This window comes from Trachinotus anak, unplaced genomic scaffold, assembly GCF_046630095.1.
Source record: "Trachinotus anak isolate AG129_WGS33_773 ecotype Australia unplaced genomic scaffold, CSIRO_AGI_Tana_v1 ptg000016l, whole genome shotgun sequence".
Classification (NCBI taxonomy): Eukaryota; Metazoa; Chordata; class Actinopteri; order Carangiformes; family Carangidae; genus Trachinotus; species Trachinotus anak.
Genome location: NW_027273867.1, coordinates 22,350,117 through 22,366,935, shown reverse-complemented (window position 1 = coordinate 22,366,935; position 16,819 = coordinate 22,350,117). Strand labels below are relative to the sequence as shown.

The 16,819-nt window shown below is 39.7% G+C and overlaps 1 protein-coding gene across 7 annotated transcripts in view; it reads left to right on the top strand.

Annotated features, from left to right (window-relative positions):
* Positions 1-6,139: 6,139 nt before the first annotated feature.
* The window catches only part of pvrl2l (PVR cell adhesion molecule related 2 like), a 297,403-nt gene continuing 286,723 nt past the window's right edge, over positions 6,140-16,819 (top strand). For 2 of the 7 annotated variants that reach the window (XM_071501087.1, XM_071501082.1), the window contains exons 1-3: positions 6,140-6,363; positions 7,883-7,973; positions 9,229-9,319. In XM_071501087.1, the coding sequence (XP_071357188.1) occupies positions 9,295-9,319 (25 nt within the window). In that variant the 5' untranslated portion in view covers positions 6,140-6,363; positions 7,883-7,973; positions 9,229-9,294. The other 5 variants (XM_071501086.1, XM_071501084.1, XM_071501083.1 and 2 more) reach the window with 5 other exon arrangements.

Genomic DNA, 16,819 nt, shown 5'->3' with positions numbered 1-16,819 from the left:
TCTCATACTTAACTTAATGAATATGGTTCATGTCTAGTTTGTGACCTGTGTTACTTTGCATCACTCCTATCACTCCCATCATTTCCTGTCATCTTGCCACTGTCACATCAAATAAATGTAAAAACGCCTGAAAAAATACAAATAAAAGAAGGGATTATCCGGCACTCCTGCACCACTGAACTACACTGAGGAGTGTCAATATGGATGAGACAGACAGACGTTTGCATCAGCGCGTTGATCCAACGGGAGGCTCCAGCAGAAGCAGATCCTCAGGAGAGTTCACAGCTCTGCTCAGCACATCCCGAGAGTCTCTCTCTACAGGCTCTGATTTAGAAAGCCGCTTTCCTGTGAGGCGGAAACATGGCTTTCCAGTGGAGGGGGACAGCAGCAAATTAGCAAGACAAAGAAACCCAAGGCTAAACATGTTAAAAAGAATTAATAATTTAAAGGGCAAAGCCTCCCTCGAATACACTCTTTTATCATCAATCTGTGATGTTCATTTCAACCCATAAGCTCCTCTGCAGTGAAACATTGTCATTTTTGTTGAACCCAACTTGCCTCAAGAATGCTTCATCTTCTGCTGCTTGTAAAGATGTGAGTGCACTGGTAATTTTTATTCGCACGCATTTAAGCTACTAACAGTACTCAATTGGGTTGTTAATTCATTAAAATTCATACCAAAGATAAAATGTTCAAGTTCGACTTGAGTGATTTATTTAGTTGTACAAAACTTTTGTTGTTTTTGGACACTTTTCTTTGCGTCCTAGATTGATGGATAGATAGATAACTCTGGGAGAGAGTTGGAGTTGGAGAGAGAGGATCAGAAAGAGAGATGAAATAGATGGAGAGAATGAAAAAGGTGAATGAACATAATGGAACAGTCCCAGTCTGTGTCCAGTCGGCCCTGCTCTGGTTGGTTAGCGCTCTCTGTTTTCGGCCTGTTAAGGTGCAGCCTGATAGCTGTGGGGACGCGCGAGTCTCTGTGGCAATTATCTGTCAGTCTATTGGAGGATGAGCTGCTCAGACTCTGAAGCTGCTGCAGAACTGCTGCAGCGGAGGGGTTTGGAGCTGCAAACAACTCAGCTCAGTCTGCTTTGAGGGACAAGATACATTTAGTATGCGTGGCACCAACAAGGATGGATCTCCAAAGTGTCTTTTTCAGAAGGCTTCAGATAAAGTAGTTGGAGTAGTCTGCACTGACAATCATGTGCTTCTGACAGTTCTGGCTCACGACTTGGCCTAGTAAATGTTTCTGTGGAGTGAGACAATGGCATCAGATGATTATCATAAAAAGTGATTAGCATACACATCATCAGACTCCTGCACAACACTGGCTCCTCCAAATAGACAGCTTTACATAAGTGTATTTTGGGTGCATTTTGCTCACTTTGTTTCTTTGTGCCATAAAAAAGTTGTAAAATATAGTTTTCTTAATGCCATACGCCACATACACATGTGACTCACACACATTTACACACATGCACAACAGCTGCTTTCATTTGCTGCTGATAATTGTGTTTTTTGCTCTAAGTCACACATGTTCTATAATCGTTTATGTTTTTTTATTCATGTTTCTTGTGTTTTTATTTTGCACATTGAGCAGTTTTGTTCTACCATGTGCACAATTAAGTTTACCTTGTACCTCCCTCATAAATACGTACATATGTATATAATTAAATTCTTCTTATAGACAGATGGAGAATGACCTTAACAACTGGGCTGTGATGGCACTGCTGTACATTAGACTGTACATTTTATAGAGACAATTTCTTTCCCAGGAGCATTTGAACCAGCTGAAACCTAATTAAGACACTTCATCAGGCCAAGAAACAGTCCTGCACATAACCTCTCAATAATCATTTTTACACAATTTTTGTTTTTTGTATGGATTAAACCAATGGAATGTAACATGTTTAAGCTTTACAGGTGCTGGGAGGCAGATTGTGACCTTTGGACAGAGCCAGGCTACCTGCATCCCCGTATCCCCAGGGCACACACAACTGCAGGGAGCAATGTCACCACATGCAATTACAGAGCACAAGCACACACAGACACGCAGACACACACAGAGGGGAGACGGAGTTAGCTGTTAGCTGCTGGGTTGGTGCTCCTCGTGTCAGAGCCTCTGTGTGAGATGGTTTGGTTAATGATTGTGTTTTTGAAACACGTTCACTCTTGCAGACCCGAGCGCAGTGTAGCCACGGAAAGGGGTGAAAATTAGAAAAGAAAATGAGAAAGCCTGATGTTGGCAGGTCCTAGCAGGTTTTCTGACTGGTGGAAAAAGGGCTTAACTCTTAGCAAGAAAGCAAATAATTTCCCCAAATTGTTGAACTATTCCTTTAATGTACAGCACATACCCTTGTTGCTCTGCAGAAATGGCCTGGCTGCATCTCCAGAAAGTTTTCTTAAAAAAAAAAAAGAAAACTCACTGAGACTACTGTCGCTCCGGAGGTGTATGTGCATGCTGTGAATTTAGTCATTACACCTGCATAATGTGTTGTTGTCTCGGTGAACACTTGAAAGAAACTCCACCGGGTCTCAACAACCTGAACTGTCACTAACTTTAAATGCCACTCCGCTATATGTTTTATTATGTGCAAAGTAAATATATTCTCCCCCATTAATACCCATCTCTTTTTGACAGTCAGAGCTTCACAGAATTGTCCTAAGAATATTTCCTTCAGGTGGATGACAGTATCAGCCGTCTTTTATCCAACAAGGCAGAGTTGCAAGTTTTTGCTGGACAAAGTTGATCAGTTTAGCTAGGCAGGCTGTTTCCTATTGGACAGGAGCACAGTATTCTCCTTATATTTGAAAGGTTTTGCTGGCACTCATGACACCAGAGACAACTGCAAAGGATGCAGCAGTCAAGCAACCAAGAATACAGACGGTATGACTCATTCACAGTGCTGCCATTTGATAAAGAAACACAGTCTTTCAAAATAGAGCCAGGAGATAGCACCTTCGATGAAGACTACGTCTTATTTCTGGCTGACATATTGGGAAAGAAATTGGTTCTAGAGATACATCACAATAAATGTCACTCAAATCAGCTTTTTGTGTTTAGTGTTAGGGAACAGTACACCTGTAACATCCCTGTGCCTCCAGGGATGGTGTATGACAGATAAAAGCAAAGTAAACAGGAAGCAGGATTCAGGGAGAAAAGGAACTCTAAGCTATTTTTAAATAAACAAACCAGACAGGAGCGTGATCAGGTCCTTTCCGGTGAGTGGACACTCAATCTGCTGTCCCTTATCCACCAGCATCCCATTAAGCCGGAAGAGAAACATAGAAAAGAGAAGCACTGACGACGCAGCGTGATGCCATTGAACAAACAAGTGAGATGGCACCGAGAGACCATTCAGGCATGAGGAAAATAGGGACCTTTCAGCAATACTTGTTTTTTTCCCACAAATTTAGTCAGTTTTCAACAATTCATGAGGGAAGTTTAAGCACAGAAGAGGTTCTCCCTAATGGTCCAATTGCATCTGGCAAACAAAGGCAGCTCTGTTCCCCGAGTGCCTTTGTGTGGTCGCAGCTGTGCAAGGCATCAATTACTGTCAGAAACCATTTCAATGGTAGGTGAGCAGTAGCGTCTGATGGATACAACTATTATGATAATATTGTAGAGTTATGCTACCTTTTATGTGGTTATTGCTAAAGGATATTCTGGGGAGAAGAAGTCAAGCAGAGAGAAGGAAAGAAAGAAAGTGAGAGAGGGACGAGGCAAGAAAGTGGGATGATGGGTTAATTGCATGGATTCAGATTTCCATTTTCTCTGAGAAAGCTGGAGAAGACAGATCGCCACAGGAATGCCACAGAATGAGAGAGAGAGAGAACGGGAGACAGAGGGGCTGAGATGAAAACAGAAGAGGAAGAAAGAGAGCAGAACCTCGGAGACAGAAATGTGAAGGGAGAGAAATACAGTGCCAATAAAGACCATGAGTGAGAGACACTGAAACATGCACGTCACTCTGTCAGAGAGCTGGCAGTGAAAGTGATGAGTACAGTAAGTACAATCATTCTAAATCCGTGAGCGAGCTGGTACGTGGTCATGGATGGTCAGGGTTTTTCTGGCAGGACTGTTTCTGCTTTTATACACACTTTTGATCTTATTCTTTCTTTGTTTTTACATGTATGTCTCTTTTGTGACTCTGCATTATTATAATATGGTAGATATTATAGATATATTCATACTTTAGACTACATGTTCTGCTAAAGGTGGCTCTAAAATTCAGCTTGACAAAAGGAGTCAAGCTGAAATTTATTGAAATAACATTATTTGTTTCTCTCCTATTGTGCAGATAAAAAACACTAAACCTTTTCCAAACTCTTATTAGCCACAAAAGTCAAGGCCTTTCTGATACACTGAGGAGATTTTGTTTGTAAGTGATGATATTACTCGGTACCGTCACCTGTTTTTCTTACCTTACAAAGATTTATCTATCTTGTATTATACACGATGCTCTGTTGTCTGAATGAATCTTCTCATAATCGTGACACTTTTGATTCTATCAAGGCATGAATCAGATTCACCTTACTTTAGGTCTCGTGATCGTGCTTGACCTCCCCCTGTACATCCCCATTGATCTGACACCAAAATCCACATCCAATAATTATGCATTGGCACACAAAACAAAGCAACACATAAAGCAGCCCACGAGCTGTGATACACAAAAACACCCCCTGATCAATCATGTTACTGGCATCACTGACAGAAGATGAAGTCAGCAAAACTGTGCTCACATTTATAATTACAGACAACAGGACATTAGATTTAAATTAGACTCCATCAATGCATATTTATCAGACCCCCCAAACCTGAAATTTTGTTGCTTCTGGGGGCAGTTTGGTCTCCGTGGGGAAGCTACCCCGTCTGGCTCCTCTGTAATTTGAACATTGGTCTCTCCTGTAAATATTCAACGCTCATACATTTCTTAGACTGCATTAGCTCGTTTGGCTAAAGATACTGTGTCTTTGTGTTTGATTTCAGGTCAGCCTGAGTGGAACTGGATGGAACTGAACTAAATTAAACCGACCTGAACTGAAACCGAATTAAACTGACTTGAATTGAACAACTGTGAGAGGCACCGACTTCGACATAAATTGAGACAAACAAGGAAGAGAACAAAGAAAATGTGATAGAACAAGCAAAGAACTGTGAGAGAAACATCCTCCTTCACACACACACACACACACACACACACACACACTCTCCTAGTGTGCGGGGCTAATTTTGATGCCCCAGGTCATTCCAGCTTTATCTCCCTACTTTACATGGTGGTTAATCCGAGGTGGGGGGTTGGGGGAGAAGGTGGTGGATGGGCTTTAAAGCTTTATGATAGTTGGTGGTGATGGAGGATCGCAGTGTATTAGCAGACGCCACTGAGCAGCTAGCGACCGGCTGCTGCTGAATATGGTCGCATGTGTCAGATAAAGTGGCTCAGTAATTGGACGAGACAGTTTAATGGCTTCATTGCAGCCATTTTGTGGTCGGCCAGTGAGACGGGTCAACTCAAGTTCGCAGGAGGTTCACCGATTAAAACACCGGCGAGCTGAAATGGTGTCACCTGCTGTGACATGGCAGGTGAACTGACTCGATGCACAAATTCAATTTCAGACCCATAAACTGCAAAGATTGCGCTGTTATTGTTTTTGTCGCCTCTTCAGAGTCTCTCTCCATCTCCTCCTCGCCCACCTTGCTGTGATGAAAGATTTATGGCTCCTACGCTCACAGCTGAAGGAACGTGTACTCACACACACCTGCACTGATCAGACACACTTCAAAACTTTGTCTTTCTGATGCACGTGTGAGTCCTCACACAGTTTTTCTCTGATGCTTTCACAAGCACACACTCTTACATAAGTGCACACACACACACACACACACATGCAACTTTAAGAGTTCATCTGGAACTCCAACACACTTATGTGACCCTCCTTTCTTCCACGCTCATACACATACAATCTCTTCCTCACAAACACACACGTGGATATTTTATGACACACACACACAAACACACACACACACACACACACACACACACACACACACACACACACACACACACACACACAGCCATCACTCACTCAGCAGTACTTCACAGCAGGTGGCTGCCCTGGCAATCTTCTCCAGGCATCAGACCACAGGTGGTAAACCAAACAATCAGCAGTTCCCACCGCGATATCAGCGCAAACTGTCCTCACGCAGCTCATTTGACTTCCCCGTGACAGTGGAGGAAAGAAGCTTTTCTGACTTTTTCCTTTGGTGACAATATGAAAACTCAGGGACACCAGTGGTCAGTCTCATCTGGGCTTTGGGAACAGTAAGGCCCTTTATTCACTGGTATCAGCTTCTAAAATGTGAGGATTTGCAGCTTATCGGTGTGTTGTGGATTCCAATACTTTTGTTAACAGACCAAACAATAATTTAATTACTTGAAAAAACAACCGAGAGAGAGTAATTTAGTATAATCGCTGGTTGCAGCTTGGTTGTTTTTTTACCCCCTCTGTTGTCTCTATACAGGTAATTGTTATCCAGTGTGTGGCAAAAGAAATTGTTTGGTGTGTAACAGCAGTTGACATGTAAATAGAAAATAGCACTAAACCATGTGTTGAGTTTGCCATGGTGGACGAGGCGAAGGAAACCAGACGTAAGAAAACCTCATTGAAAATCCCTTCGACTCCTGTAACCATGCTAATAAATTAACATGCAGCCTGTTTTGAGTGTAAATCTAGGACGAACATTTCCAGAAAGTGCAGCGCTACAACAGAACTCCATGTTAGAATTTCCTAAGTTGAACTGTTCTGCTTTGTAGTGACCAAATATTTGTTACTAACCTTTTCAGAAACATATGACATGTACTGCAAATATACATTTGTACATTACATATATATTTGCCTCCCTGATTGATTTTCGATCTAAAGTTTTATTGCTGGCCTTTCCCTCAATTACATCTCAGACTTACTGACATGGTCTGTGCCCAACTGAGAACTGTGGGAGGAGGCCAGCCTGTGATGATGTGAGCGTGATTGGCCCTTTGCTATTAGAGCCCCCACACTCTGGAAGTCTCTCCTGGCTGAAATCAGACACTATAACTCATTAACTTCTTTTAAATCTTCTCTTAAAACACATTTCTTTGTCTTAGCCTTTGGTATTTGTTTGATATGTGTTTTATTTATGTTGTTTTATCTCTAATTATCGTTTTTATTCCTTTTATTGCCTCTCTTCACTTATTATCAGACCCTTTTACATAATGTTTGATAAAAGATATGCTTGTTTTATTTTATGGTGTTCATGCTCTTTTTATTATGCTCAGGCTCTTTGCCTCCTCTTTCATCATTTATCTTTTATCTGTTTTTCTGTGAAGCAATTTGTTAAGTGCTATATAAATAAAGTTGTCATTATTAATAATATTCTACCAAAATTATTTCAGAATCTGTCAAAAACTTATATTATTCTTCTAACTGAAAAAAAAATCAGAATGTAATCAATTAATTTTTCTTTTATTAGTAAATTATAAAATGTTCTTCTCAGTCTAGTACAAATACAGCAGGCACCAACATTGTTGTCCATATTGTCACGTATGTTCAGTTTTGATCTGTGCATAGGTTTCCAGTTGATTATTTTAGTTTGACAGTCACTGTTATTGTGTTTTATTATATCTGTCTAAGGCACAGTGTGAAAGGGTGTTTTGCAGAAATAAGATCAAATGTGTACATTTTCTTTTTGGTATGAATTTAAATGAATTAATATCCAGTAAGGTTTTTTTTGTTGTTGTTGTTGTTTGTTTGTTTTTGGTTAAATTATTTTATTTTATTTATTTATTTATTTATTTTTTTATTATTTTTATCCGCCATTTTGTTTGTTGCCATGGAGCAGCGGGGAACAGCGCTGCCATGGAAACCTGATGAAAAAGGTCACCTTTAATGAATCCGGATAACACCTGTTTCTGGTTGGAAACGTGTTTCAGGTAACTCTTATTTCACGAGAGTTTAGCTTGTTGTGATTATATTTGTTGTGTAATTGTTTATTGGACTAAAGGGAGAAGTTTGAAGCTAACGTTAGCATGTTTTTGAACTGTAGCATTGAAACAGTTTTTTAACTCCTCATATGCTCTCAGGTGAGGAAACTGTTTGTATGCGCTGGGTTTTCGTTGTGCTTCATCGGTTCCCAGCTAAATTCTTTAAAAAAAATAAAATAAAAATTAGTAAAACTACCTTTTTATTTACCAACTGCAGGGTTTGACTGTGAGTGATATGGAAAATTTTCCAACCCTGATTGGAATTCCGACAGAAAGTTGATATGTCTATCAGTTTAGTTTTTTTCTTAATCAATTAATCCAAAACCTAAAGTTATTGACCTTTTTCATAGCAGATATTTTGATGTGTTATAATAGAAAAGTCCAATCCAGTAATAAATATTGCTTATAATGATGACATGCTTTACATTTAGGTGTTACTATTATTACTGTTGTGGCTTGCTGAATGGTGTGGCAGACTGGGGAAGGAAGCCATTGTTGACTTAAGTTTTTTCCTAGACTTGTGCTTTTCTGGCTTTGACAACTCAAAATATCAGCTGTGAATAAAGGCTCTTGTTCTTGTGGACATTTGCGCAGTTAAAATCATGTGGGAGTTGCTGTAATGACCAGTTTCTGAGTTGTAAATACCATTAATGTCAACATGTCAAAATTATGACAACGGAGACAGCATTTTTCTGATATATGCAACTTGGTGTTAAATACACAAAGTGCCTGGAAAAGCAGGCAAACACAGATTCTGTCCGTTTGTTTATGGTATTTAGATGCAAATTCAGTGGATATACAGTTTTTGAAATGCTTTCATGACCAACTCTGTAATCATACAACTGTCAATCATCATTATTCAACTTTTTAGTAAGAATATAAAAATCTTTTCCATCCCCACCTTTCATTACATTAAGTAAGTGTTATTTCTGGCAGTAAACTCATGGTGAGTAACAGCAGCAAAATTTAATATTTCAATTTTTTTCTTTTAATAAAGCTGTTTCTCCTCTCATGTCCTCTGTCAGATTCATAAAGATGAAGATGTTTTAAATTTAGCCTGTTATGTAACTTTTTTAAAATTTGCAATTACTGACTGATACTGTACTGGAGCTGTGTTTTGTGTGTTCAAAGTAGGTTTGAAGGTGGGAACTGAACTCATTTACCTGAAATATGAACTAATATATGTCTTTGATTATCAATGTAGGTGTGTGCTGAATCTACAGAGGAACCAGAATCAACACCTGAGAAAGACAAACACATACAGAACCTGATGAACTTCTTTCTCTCATCTAAAGGTCGGTTTGACTGAAGTTTTTGTTTGTGAAAAATCGTCCTCCTGGCATGTACGTGATGAATTATGGGAAATCGCTTAAACCTGTGTTCATATCCTCCAAATTAATTTCAATGAGACGACTGAGTTTCTCGAACACCTGGTATTTCTGAGCACTGAGCTAAAGCAGTAGAGAAATGGCAGATTGAGCGTGCCCTTAGACATGGGAAACATTGCAAATACTCTGTGGTTCACACTGGTACAAAAAAAGTGGTATTGGGACAGGGCCCCTCTTTTCTTAACCCACAGCTGAATGAAAGGTTCATGTCTGTCTTCAGGGGGTTGTCGACTGGCAGTTTGGGAAAATGTAGGTACAAGCAGCAGAAGATAAGGCAGGTTGGTGGCAAGTGGGTAGTCCAAAAGAAAAAATTACACATTAAATGTCTTCTGGACTCAATGTTCCAGATTGATTAAGCTCCACATAACAGTTTATAGAGTATCCGAGGGGGATTTTCCCTTTATCTCCTTTCTGCGTCTAAAATAAAAGCTGATGTCTGTTTTAGCTAACGGCTCTGTATTCACACTGGTGGATTGTGTAGCCTCTGGAGCGCTAAAACCCTTTAAACACAATACCAGTTAATTGGCTGTGTGCTCTGATACTGTTGCAAAGGCTATTTTTACCTCTTAGTGGTTTTATGCGGGACTGTGTGGGTGAGAGTGTGGTTGTGTTACACATGAAAGTGTGCTGACAATAAACAACACACTTTCTCTTCATCTCCCCATGTTTGTGTGTGAGCACACAGTCAATACAAGACAAATGGGTTTTGTTGTTACTCCCTCATCGGTGCCAAAGCTGATAACAAATCATTGGATGATAATGAAATCTGATCACATTAATTACTCAGCTTGCTTTCTTTCATTACAGTCTGTGGGTTGAGATGCCAAATCTTGACTCCAAGTTGAGGCACCCTGCAAAAAAAACCTCAGTGTTCTGTAAAACAGAGACTTGTGTTGTAATCTGGTCAGGTAATTTATAAGGACTTCATCTTCAGGATCAGAACCAATTAAAGATTTATGATCTAATGCACTTCAGAGATATATTTTTAACTGCTCTATTTATGCTGCACAAGTCCTTGTTAATTGTCAAACCAGTTTCATGTGTGAGTCTAGTGTTCTGCTCCCAGGCCACAGCGCTTACCTCACCTGTGCACGACGGCTGCTTTGCTGAACTGCTGTGGTTCGCATACATGCTGCTGCAGCTGTATCTTTCTACACTGAGTTTACCTTTGATAATAGCCATCAATTATAGAGTGTTTGATTTTCATTTCATTGTAAAATTAATTTATAATTACTTTACACAGAAAACTATATATAGAGAGAGCATTGGAAAACTACTCTTCTTCATCTAATGTGTGAACTGATTGACGTAAGTTCTTTGATAACATGCAATTGCTAAAATGGTCAAAAAAAATATTTATTATTTATTTAAAATATTTACAGCTTAGACATTGAAACTATAGTATAAGGTGTTAATGTTATGTAATATTGCTGGAATGATGTCAGTATGTTCAACAGATCTTTTCACTCTCCACGCTGAAACTCTAGAAGATGCACCTGCTGCAGCGAGGCTCGAGCCTCGTCTCAGACGGCTCCGTGGCACCTCTAACCTGTTAACATGGGTGTCAAAATGAAAACCAAGAGATTCTGTGACCGCACTGCATAGATGAGGTGAGCAGTGCAGCCCAGTCCTTGAATCTGAGTAACCTGTCTGAGCTCAAGTGACAAATTTAAATAACAAACTTAACTTCTGTAAAATTTGGTTAATGTAATACTCTGAGTGCATATTCAATACAGTAATGTAGGTTTGCACAGGTCCACTGGGTTCTTGTGGAGTGGGTTTCAAATTGTTTTCAGTTTCCTTTTTCTGTGGGTCCCTGGTCTGTGTGTCAGTGTGTGAATCTCAGAGGACTTGTGTGGAAAGACGTGTGAACTGAAAAATGCTTGTTAATTGGTGGTTTGGGTCTGCTCTTGTCGTCGGCATTGTTCTGATGTGTTCAGCCTAGTTTAGCAAATGACTGAAACTCCATCAAAGGTGCACTACAAAAACGTTTATTCATATTTGATACTGATGTGTGCAGCCGCCTTTATGAGTTCCAGAAGGCCATGAGTGAGGATTGAAAAGGAAGCTGTATATTTAGCCCCCCTGTGCAGAAGCAAGTTCGAAGCTTTTAAAAGCTCCTTCCAAATATACAGGGAGCGTTTTGATTGTTTGACTCAAAAGAAAGAGCATCACATTAAGATTTTGTTTTTATAGATTTTTCACTATGTCACTAAAAAACAGGATTAAAAAAACCTGAGTAGATGGTTATTGGTGCTTTAACTCGTTGAAAAGCCCCCAATGGCCCCTCCTTGTTCCTGTTAAGCATGCTTTCTTTTCCATTTAACTCAAGTCACTTCTTTGCACATCACAGCCTCTCCTGGGATGCCTTAACTGCAACCATGAAAACAGGCGCCAATGTATTTAGAGCAAGCTTTCAATAGGAAGTGAACTAATTGGTAATTATAAAATCAAAGTATTATATATGTATCCTTGAATGGCCTTGCCAAGGTCTCAAATTCTCAGAAAACCTCTTTACAGTTTCAGATTGCTGTTTTAATTTGTATTCCACCATCAAAAAACGCACATCTGTTCATTTTACCTGCAACGCTGGCTCTGTATCAAGAATTATAAATGCTATTTGGACACAATATGTTAAAGTTTCTCATTCCATTTAGTGGCAAAGTCATCAGTCACTGCAGTTGGCTCTTTGTTTTGTAACATCACATTTGGTGGAAAACACAACAGCACAAATTGCCCTTGATGTAGTGAAACTTTTGCTGGTATAGTCTCTGGACACTCACAGATACAGTAAAAGGTCTGATGTCTGAATACTCATAATTGCAGGATTTTGTTTTATCTGAAAATAAGCTCTTCTTATCCCTTGATCCTAAATTTTATTGCCTCTAATGATGAAAGGCTGCAGTGTTGTTGCTCAGGATGTATGCAAGTCTGTGTGAGAGACTGTGCGCCGACGGGCTGTTTTTTGTTTGATTGAAAAACTGTAAAAAATAAAATAAAAATTTCGAATTCACTGACCCCTGCTTTAGATCCTGTGGTGCCAAATTGAAATATATTAAAATATGTTTTTATTTATGGCTCAGTTTACACTGATGGTGTAACTGTGTATTTCTGTTCCCCCGCGATGGACATGAAGGCGACCCCAAGAAAAAGAAACGTTTTTTATCTGACACCTGTTTGTGACTCACAGCAGCTGGGGAGGAGGTGAAATCAATATCCCAGTTCTTCCTCAGTCTCTCTGCAACGACACCATCCACTAGTTTTTATTAACTCTCAACTTAACAATACAGAGCAGTTAATGAAGTGCACTGCTGCACTGCTTTCTTCAGGGAATATTAATTATAGATACTGGTTTCGTATACTACTGTACATAGTTCTGTGCCTGCAGTCTGCTATTGTTCCTGACTGTTTGAGAGAAAAAAATGGTGCAGTGGTAAATAAGAGGACAACAGTTCCAGTGAAAAACAAAACAAGACAAATAACAGTAAAACTGACAAATAAAACAAATAATTCAAGAATTTATAAAATTAAATGTAATACACAAACTGAGAGTATAATTAAACAAGACATACATTCATTTGGATTTTATTAGAAATTTTAAAATGTACTTTATAATACAAAGGAAATGAAAGGAATAGGGTTCAGCTTCTTTTTGAGGTCTTTTTTGCTGAAGAATCCCTTTTTAATTTCACTATTCTATACAGCTGACAGTTTGGTCTCTGATTAATCATTATTTAACATGGATGAAGGATTATTAATTGTATTTGTGTAAACTTATCACTCAGCCACACGATATTCGTCTGATCTTAGTTATTCGATAACTCACTCAGTCAGTCATGGATCTGTGTTTATAGGGCTGGGCCCACGGCTGTGGTCCCAGCATTAAGTGATGAATTATTTGATAATTAAAATAGCTATTAGTTGCAGCCATACTCAAAATCATGTGAGTTGCAGTCAGGTGTCTCCAATGTGGTATCATTTGTTGATGGTAATTATACCAAGTGTTTGTAATTACTTTGACAGTGATACATTGATATATAAAATGCACCTTTAACATTTTATCCACTAGGGAAAGTTATTCAGGGCGCACATGTTTTTTATCAGCCACGGCTCGTTTCACATTCATACAGCTACTTTGCATTCATTCACACCTGGCCAATGCAACCAGTCCTGAACAGCTGGCTGCTGGGACAGTGAGTTGGTTAAAGATGCACCTCTGTGGTAGCTGCTGAGGGAGGAGGTGACCTTGAAATGTCTCCTTGCATTTCTCTTCCCCTGCGTTACCAGCAAAGCGTGGAATAACTCCACAACAGAATCAGCAGACACCTGTTTACAAGTCCCAGCACCGGCAGAGATAAATGAAATCAATACCCTGGCTCCTGTGCAGTTTCTCTGTCGCACCACTGTCCACAAGGTTTCTATTATCTCGGATCTTTACGGTGTAGAACTGATTATGAAGCACAGTGCAGATCTGCTTACTTGAAAGGTTGGTAATTATGGCTAGCAGAGTGTGGTATTGGTGGAGTGCAGTTACTGTAAGACGTTAACCGTCTTTTGAAATTGTTACAGTAAGCAGAGAGGAAGCACCATGCCTCATAATCAATGCTCTTCATAAAAGCTCGTAATAGCAGGGTGGGGCTTCACAGAAACATCTTCAGACCAGCTTCATCTTTGTTCTGTTGAGCCTTGAATATAAAACAATAAGGAACAGAGCCACAAGATTAACACATTTTACTTGTGTATTGCTTTTCAGGCACTTCACATAAAGTGAGATGATGTATAATGAAGCACTGGCTTACTGTACTCTATAATCCTTATGCTACCATTAAAATGTTGCACAGGTTTTCAGCAAAAGTCTAAAATTCTGGCAAAATAAAATCTTGAATCAGTGCAAGTTTCAATCAACTACCTTTGTGCAAATACATAGAAGACATAACGAGATTAGATGAGTAATCAAGCAGAAATAACCCTGATACATCATTGTGTTTCAGTGCTGCTTCCCTAAGATGCCATTGTGTTTGTTACTGAATGAATCTGATTCATATGTACATTATAGTGCTTTTATGAGCAAGGCAAGGGCCCCTGTCTATAGGCTGAAACCAGGGATGTTGAGGTTGCACACAGCCCTGAATGTTTTAATTTATTTTGGGCCTTTCTGATGGAGTGGAGGCATGTAACGGTGTGTGAAAGTCTACAGTAGATGAAGCAGGTGCAGGTACCACAACTTCAAGGTCTATTTGAAAAATCTGTTTTCGTCAGTCTTCACAGAACCTAATCTTTTATGGGATGCCAACTCTTCCACCTCAGCCAAACAAACATTTTTGCATCATTTAAAGTTTTGTTGAATTTCCACTCAGGTGTATTTTATGCACAAAGTGAAAATGTGTGTACACAGGTGGATGAAAACATACTTCAGGATGAGGATTTTAAAGGCAAGTTGTTGTTCTCCTTCAGCCATGGCAGTGGTGCAGTGATGTCCTAGTCTACAGGACATTACAAAATGTACCTATAACAACTTTGATAAGAGAAGAGCAGCTATGAATCATGATGGGGAGCGTCTGTTTCCTGTTGTGCCAAAGCCAAAGCACTGGTTGAGAGACAGAGACAAGAAGCAGCCCAGTGAGACAACAAACGGCAGCTAAACCCCATCAGCACTCTTCTTATGCTGAATATTTGGCCAAGGTTTTTTCAGTAGGCAGTCGAGTGTTCGGAGATGAAAGAGCGGGGGCTGAGGTACCACTACTGAAGCCCTGCCTAAAGAGTCTTTTTGTATTATAAGTTGGCTGTAACCTCCAAAGGGGAAAATAAAGAGTGTACCCTAACTGAACCCTTTCTGTCCTCTGCGTTTCTCGGTGAAGTTTTCAGCAGAGAGGCGTTCACCTTTATTTGCACTGTATCTGAGGTCCTGTTGCTCTTTCACTGTCTCACTGTGATGTGGAAATGTGCAAATTGTCAAGATGGCGTTGCACCAGTGCTACTGAGACAGGTTCCTGCGCATGTATGAATATGATGATAGGAAACGATTATGCTGCGTTGCAGTGGTGATTTTTCTGATGTGCTGTATTCATAAAACGTACAGTATAGCTCTTATTTTGAAATGGACTTGGCCCCCCTTGGATGGTAATTAGCTGTGGTTAAAAAGCTCCAAATCACTCATCATGATTGACAGGTGGCACTGACTTAACAGACTGTGAAGGAATACTTGCTTCTCCTCTGTACAGATAAACTGCTGTTAAACTACCAGCTACATTCACACAAACGTATTACTCATAAATATTTTACGCTGCTTCTCATGTTAAATTAAGCACCTTCAGCTTTTCCTCCCTCCTCCACTGCATATCTCTACTGCCCTGCTTTTTCCTCTTAATCCCTCTTGGGACAGCATTAGTATTACTCGAGGAGGTCTGCTGATTTGATCTTTTTTCCTTTTGGACCCTGGAAATTTGACCCAGTGCAGAATGAAGATATCAGGGACTTTCTCCGGCTAACATGCTATAGGAAATGTCAAACTTCTCGATTTTACCTTTCCTTGAAGCTCAGACAGAATCAGATGCTGCCCATAACTGCATCTGATGTTTCATGCTATTTCTGACATTTTATTTATAAGACCCATATACCTAATGGGACAGAGGGCCAGTATCACTCTTCAGATTAGGGGAAACTTCAAAGATCCCTGCAGGGAAACAGTGCTATAGCTGCAGCAGAAGACATTAATTTTACAGGGAAAAGAGGTGAACAGATAATATAGGAGCATATAAATGAAACAGTAGATGGATGCATTTATGTGCAGCTTTTGTGTGTTGGAAATCCAGGGAAAAGCCTAGGGAAAGCGTCTCAAGCCTCAACAGGCATTTTGACACAAGGGGCCACTTGAGGCAGACATGCCTGTGTTTTTACCTGCGGGAGGTCCCTTGATTACATCAACCCCCCAGGAAAATAATTGCACTGTCCAGATTACTGACTGAAATGACCATTGTGCACTGGCAAAATGTTAGAATTAGTAACACAGCCAGAGCCTCAGCAAATCAGTGTTACACTCAGCCTTTTAAAGCTTGACATAAATATATAGTTCATGTATTTTATACTTATGTCCCTGATGTAAGGTACTGTTTATGGGATTTGAGCTCACAAGGAAAAGATGCGTGACTATCTGCTGTCTTGAAGTTGTAAATGACTTGCATTTGATATTGGTTGCTAAAAATAACAAACCTGCATCCTCTGACTGCAACTTTTCCTAATCCTCCTAAATTACATTTATTGACAATGTTCAGTGGTAATGGTCATACAGTGAAGGAAAAAGATGTTTGTAAGTCAGGTTGGCTGTCTGTTTTTTTTTTTTTTTTAACTTACTTCATACAGCAGTGATATTCTTGATTTTGATCATGTTTTTTTAAGAATAACACAACT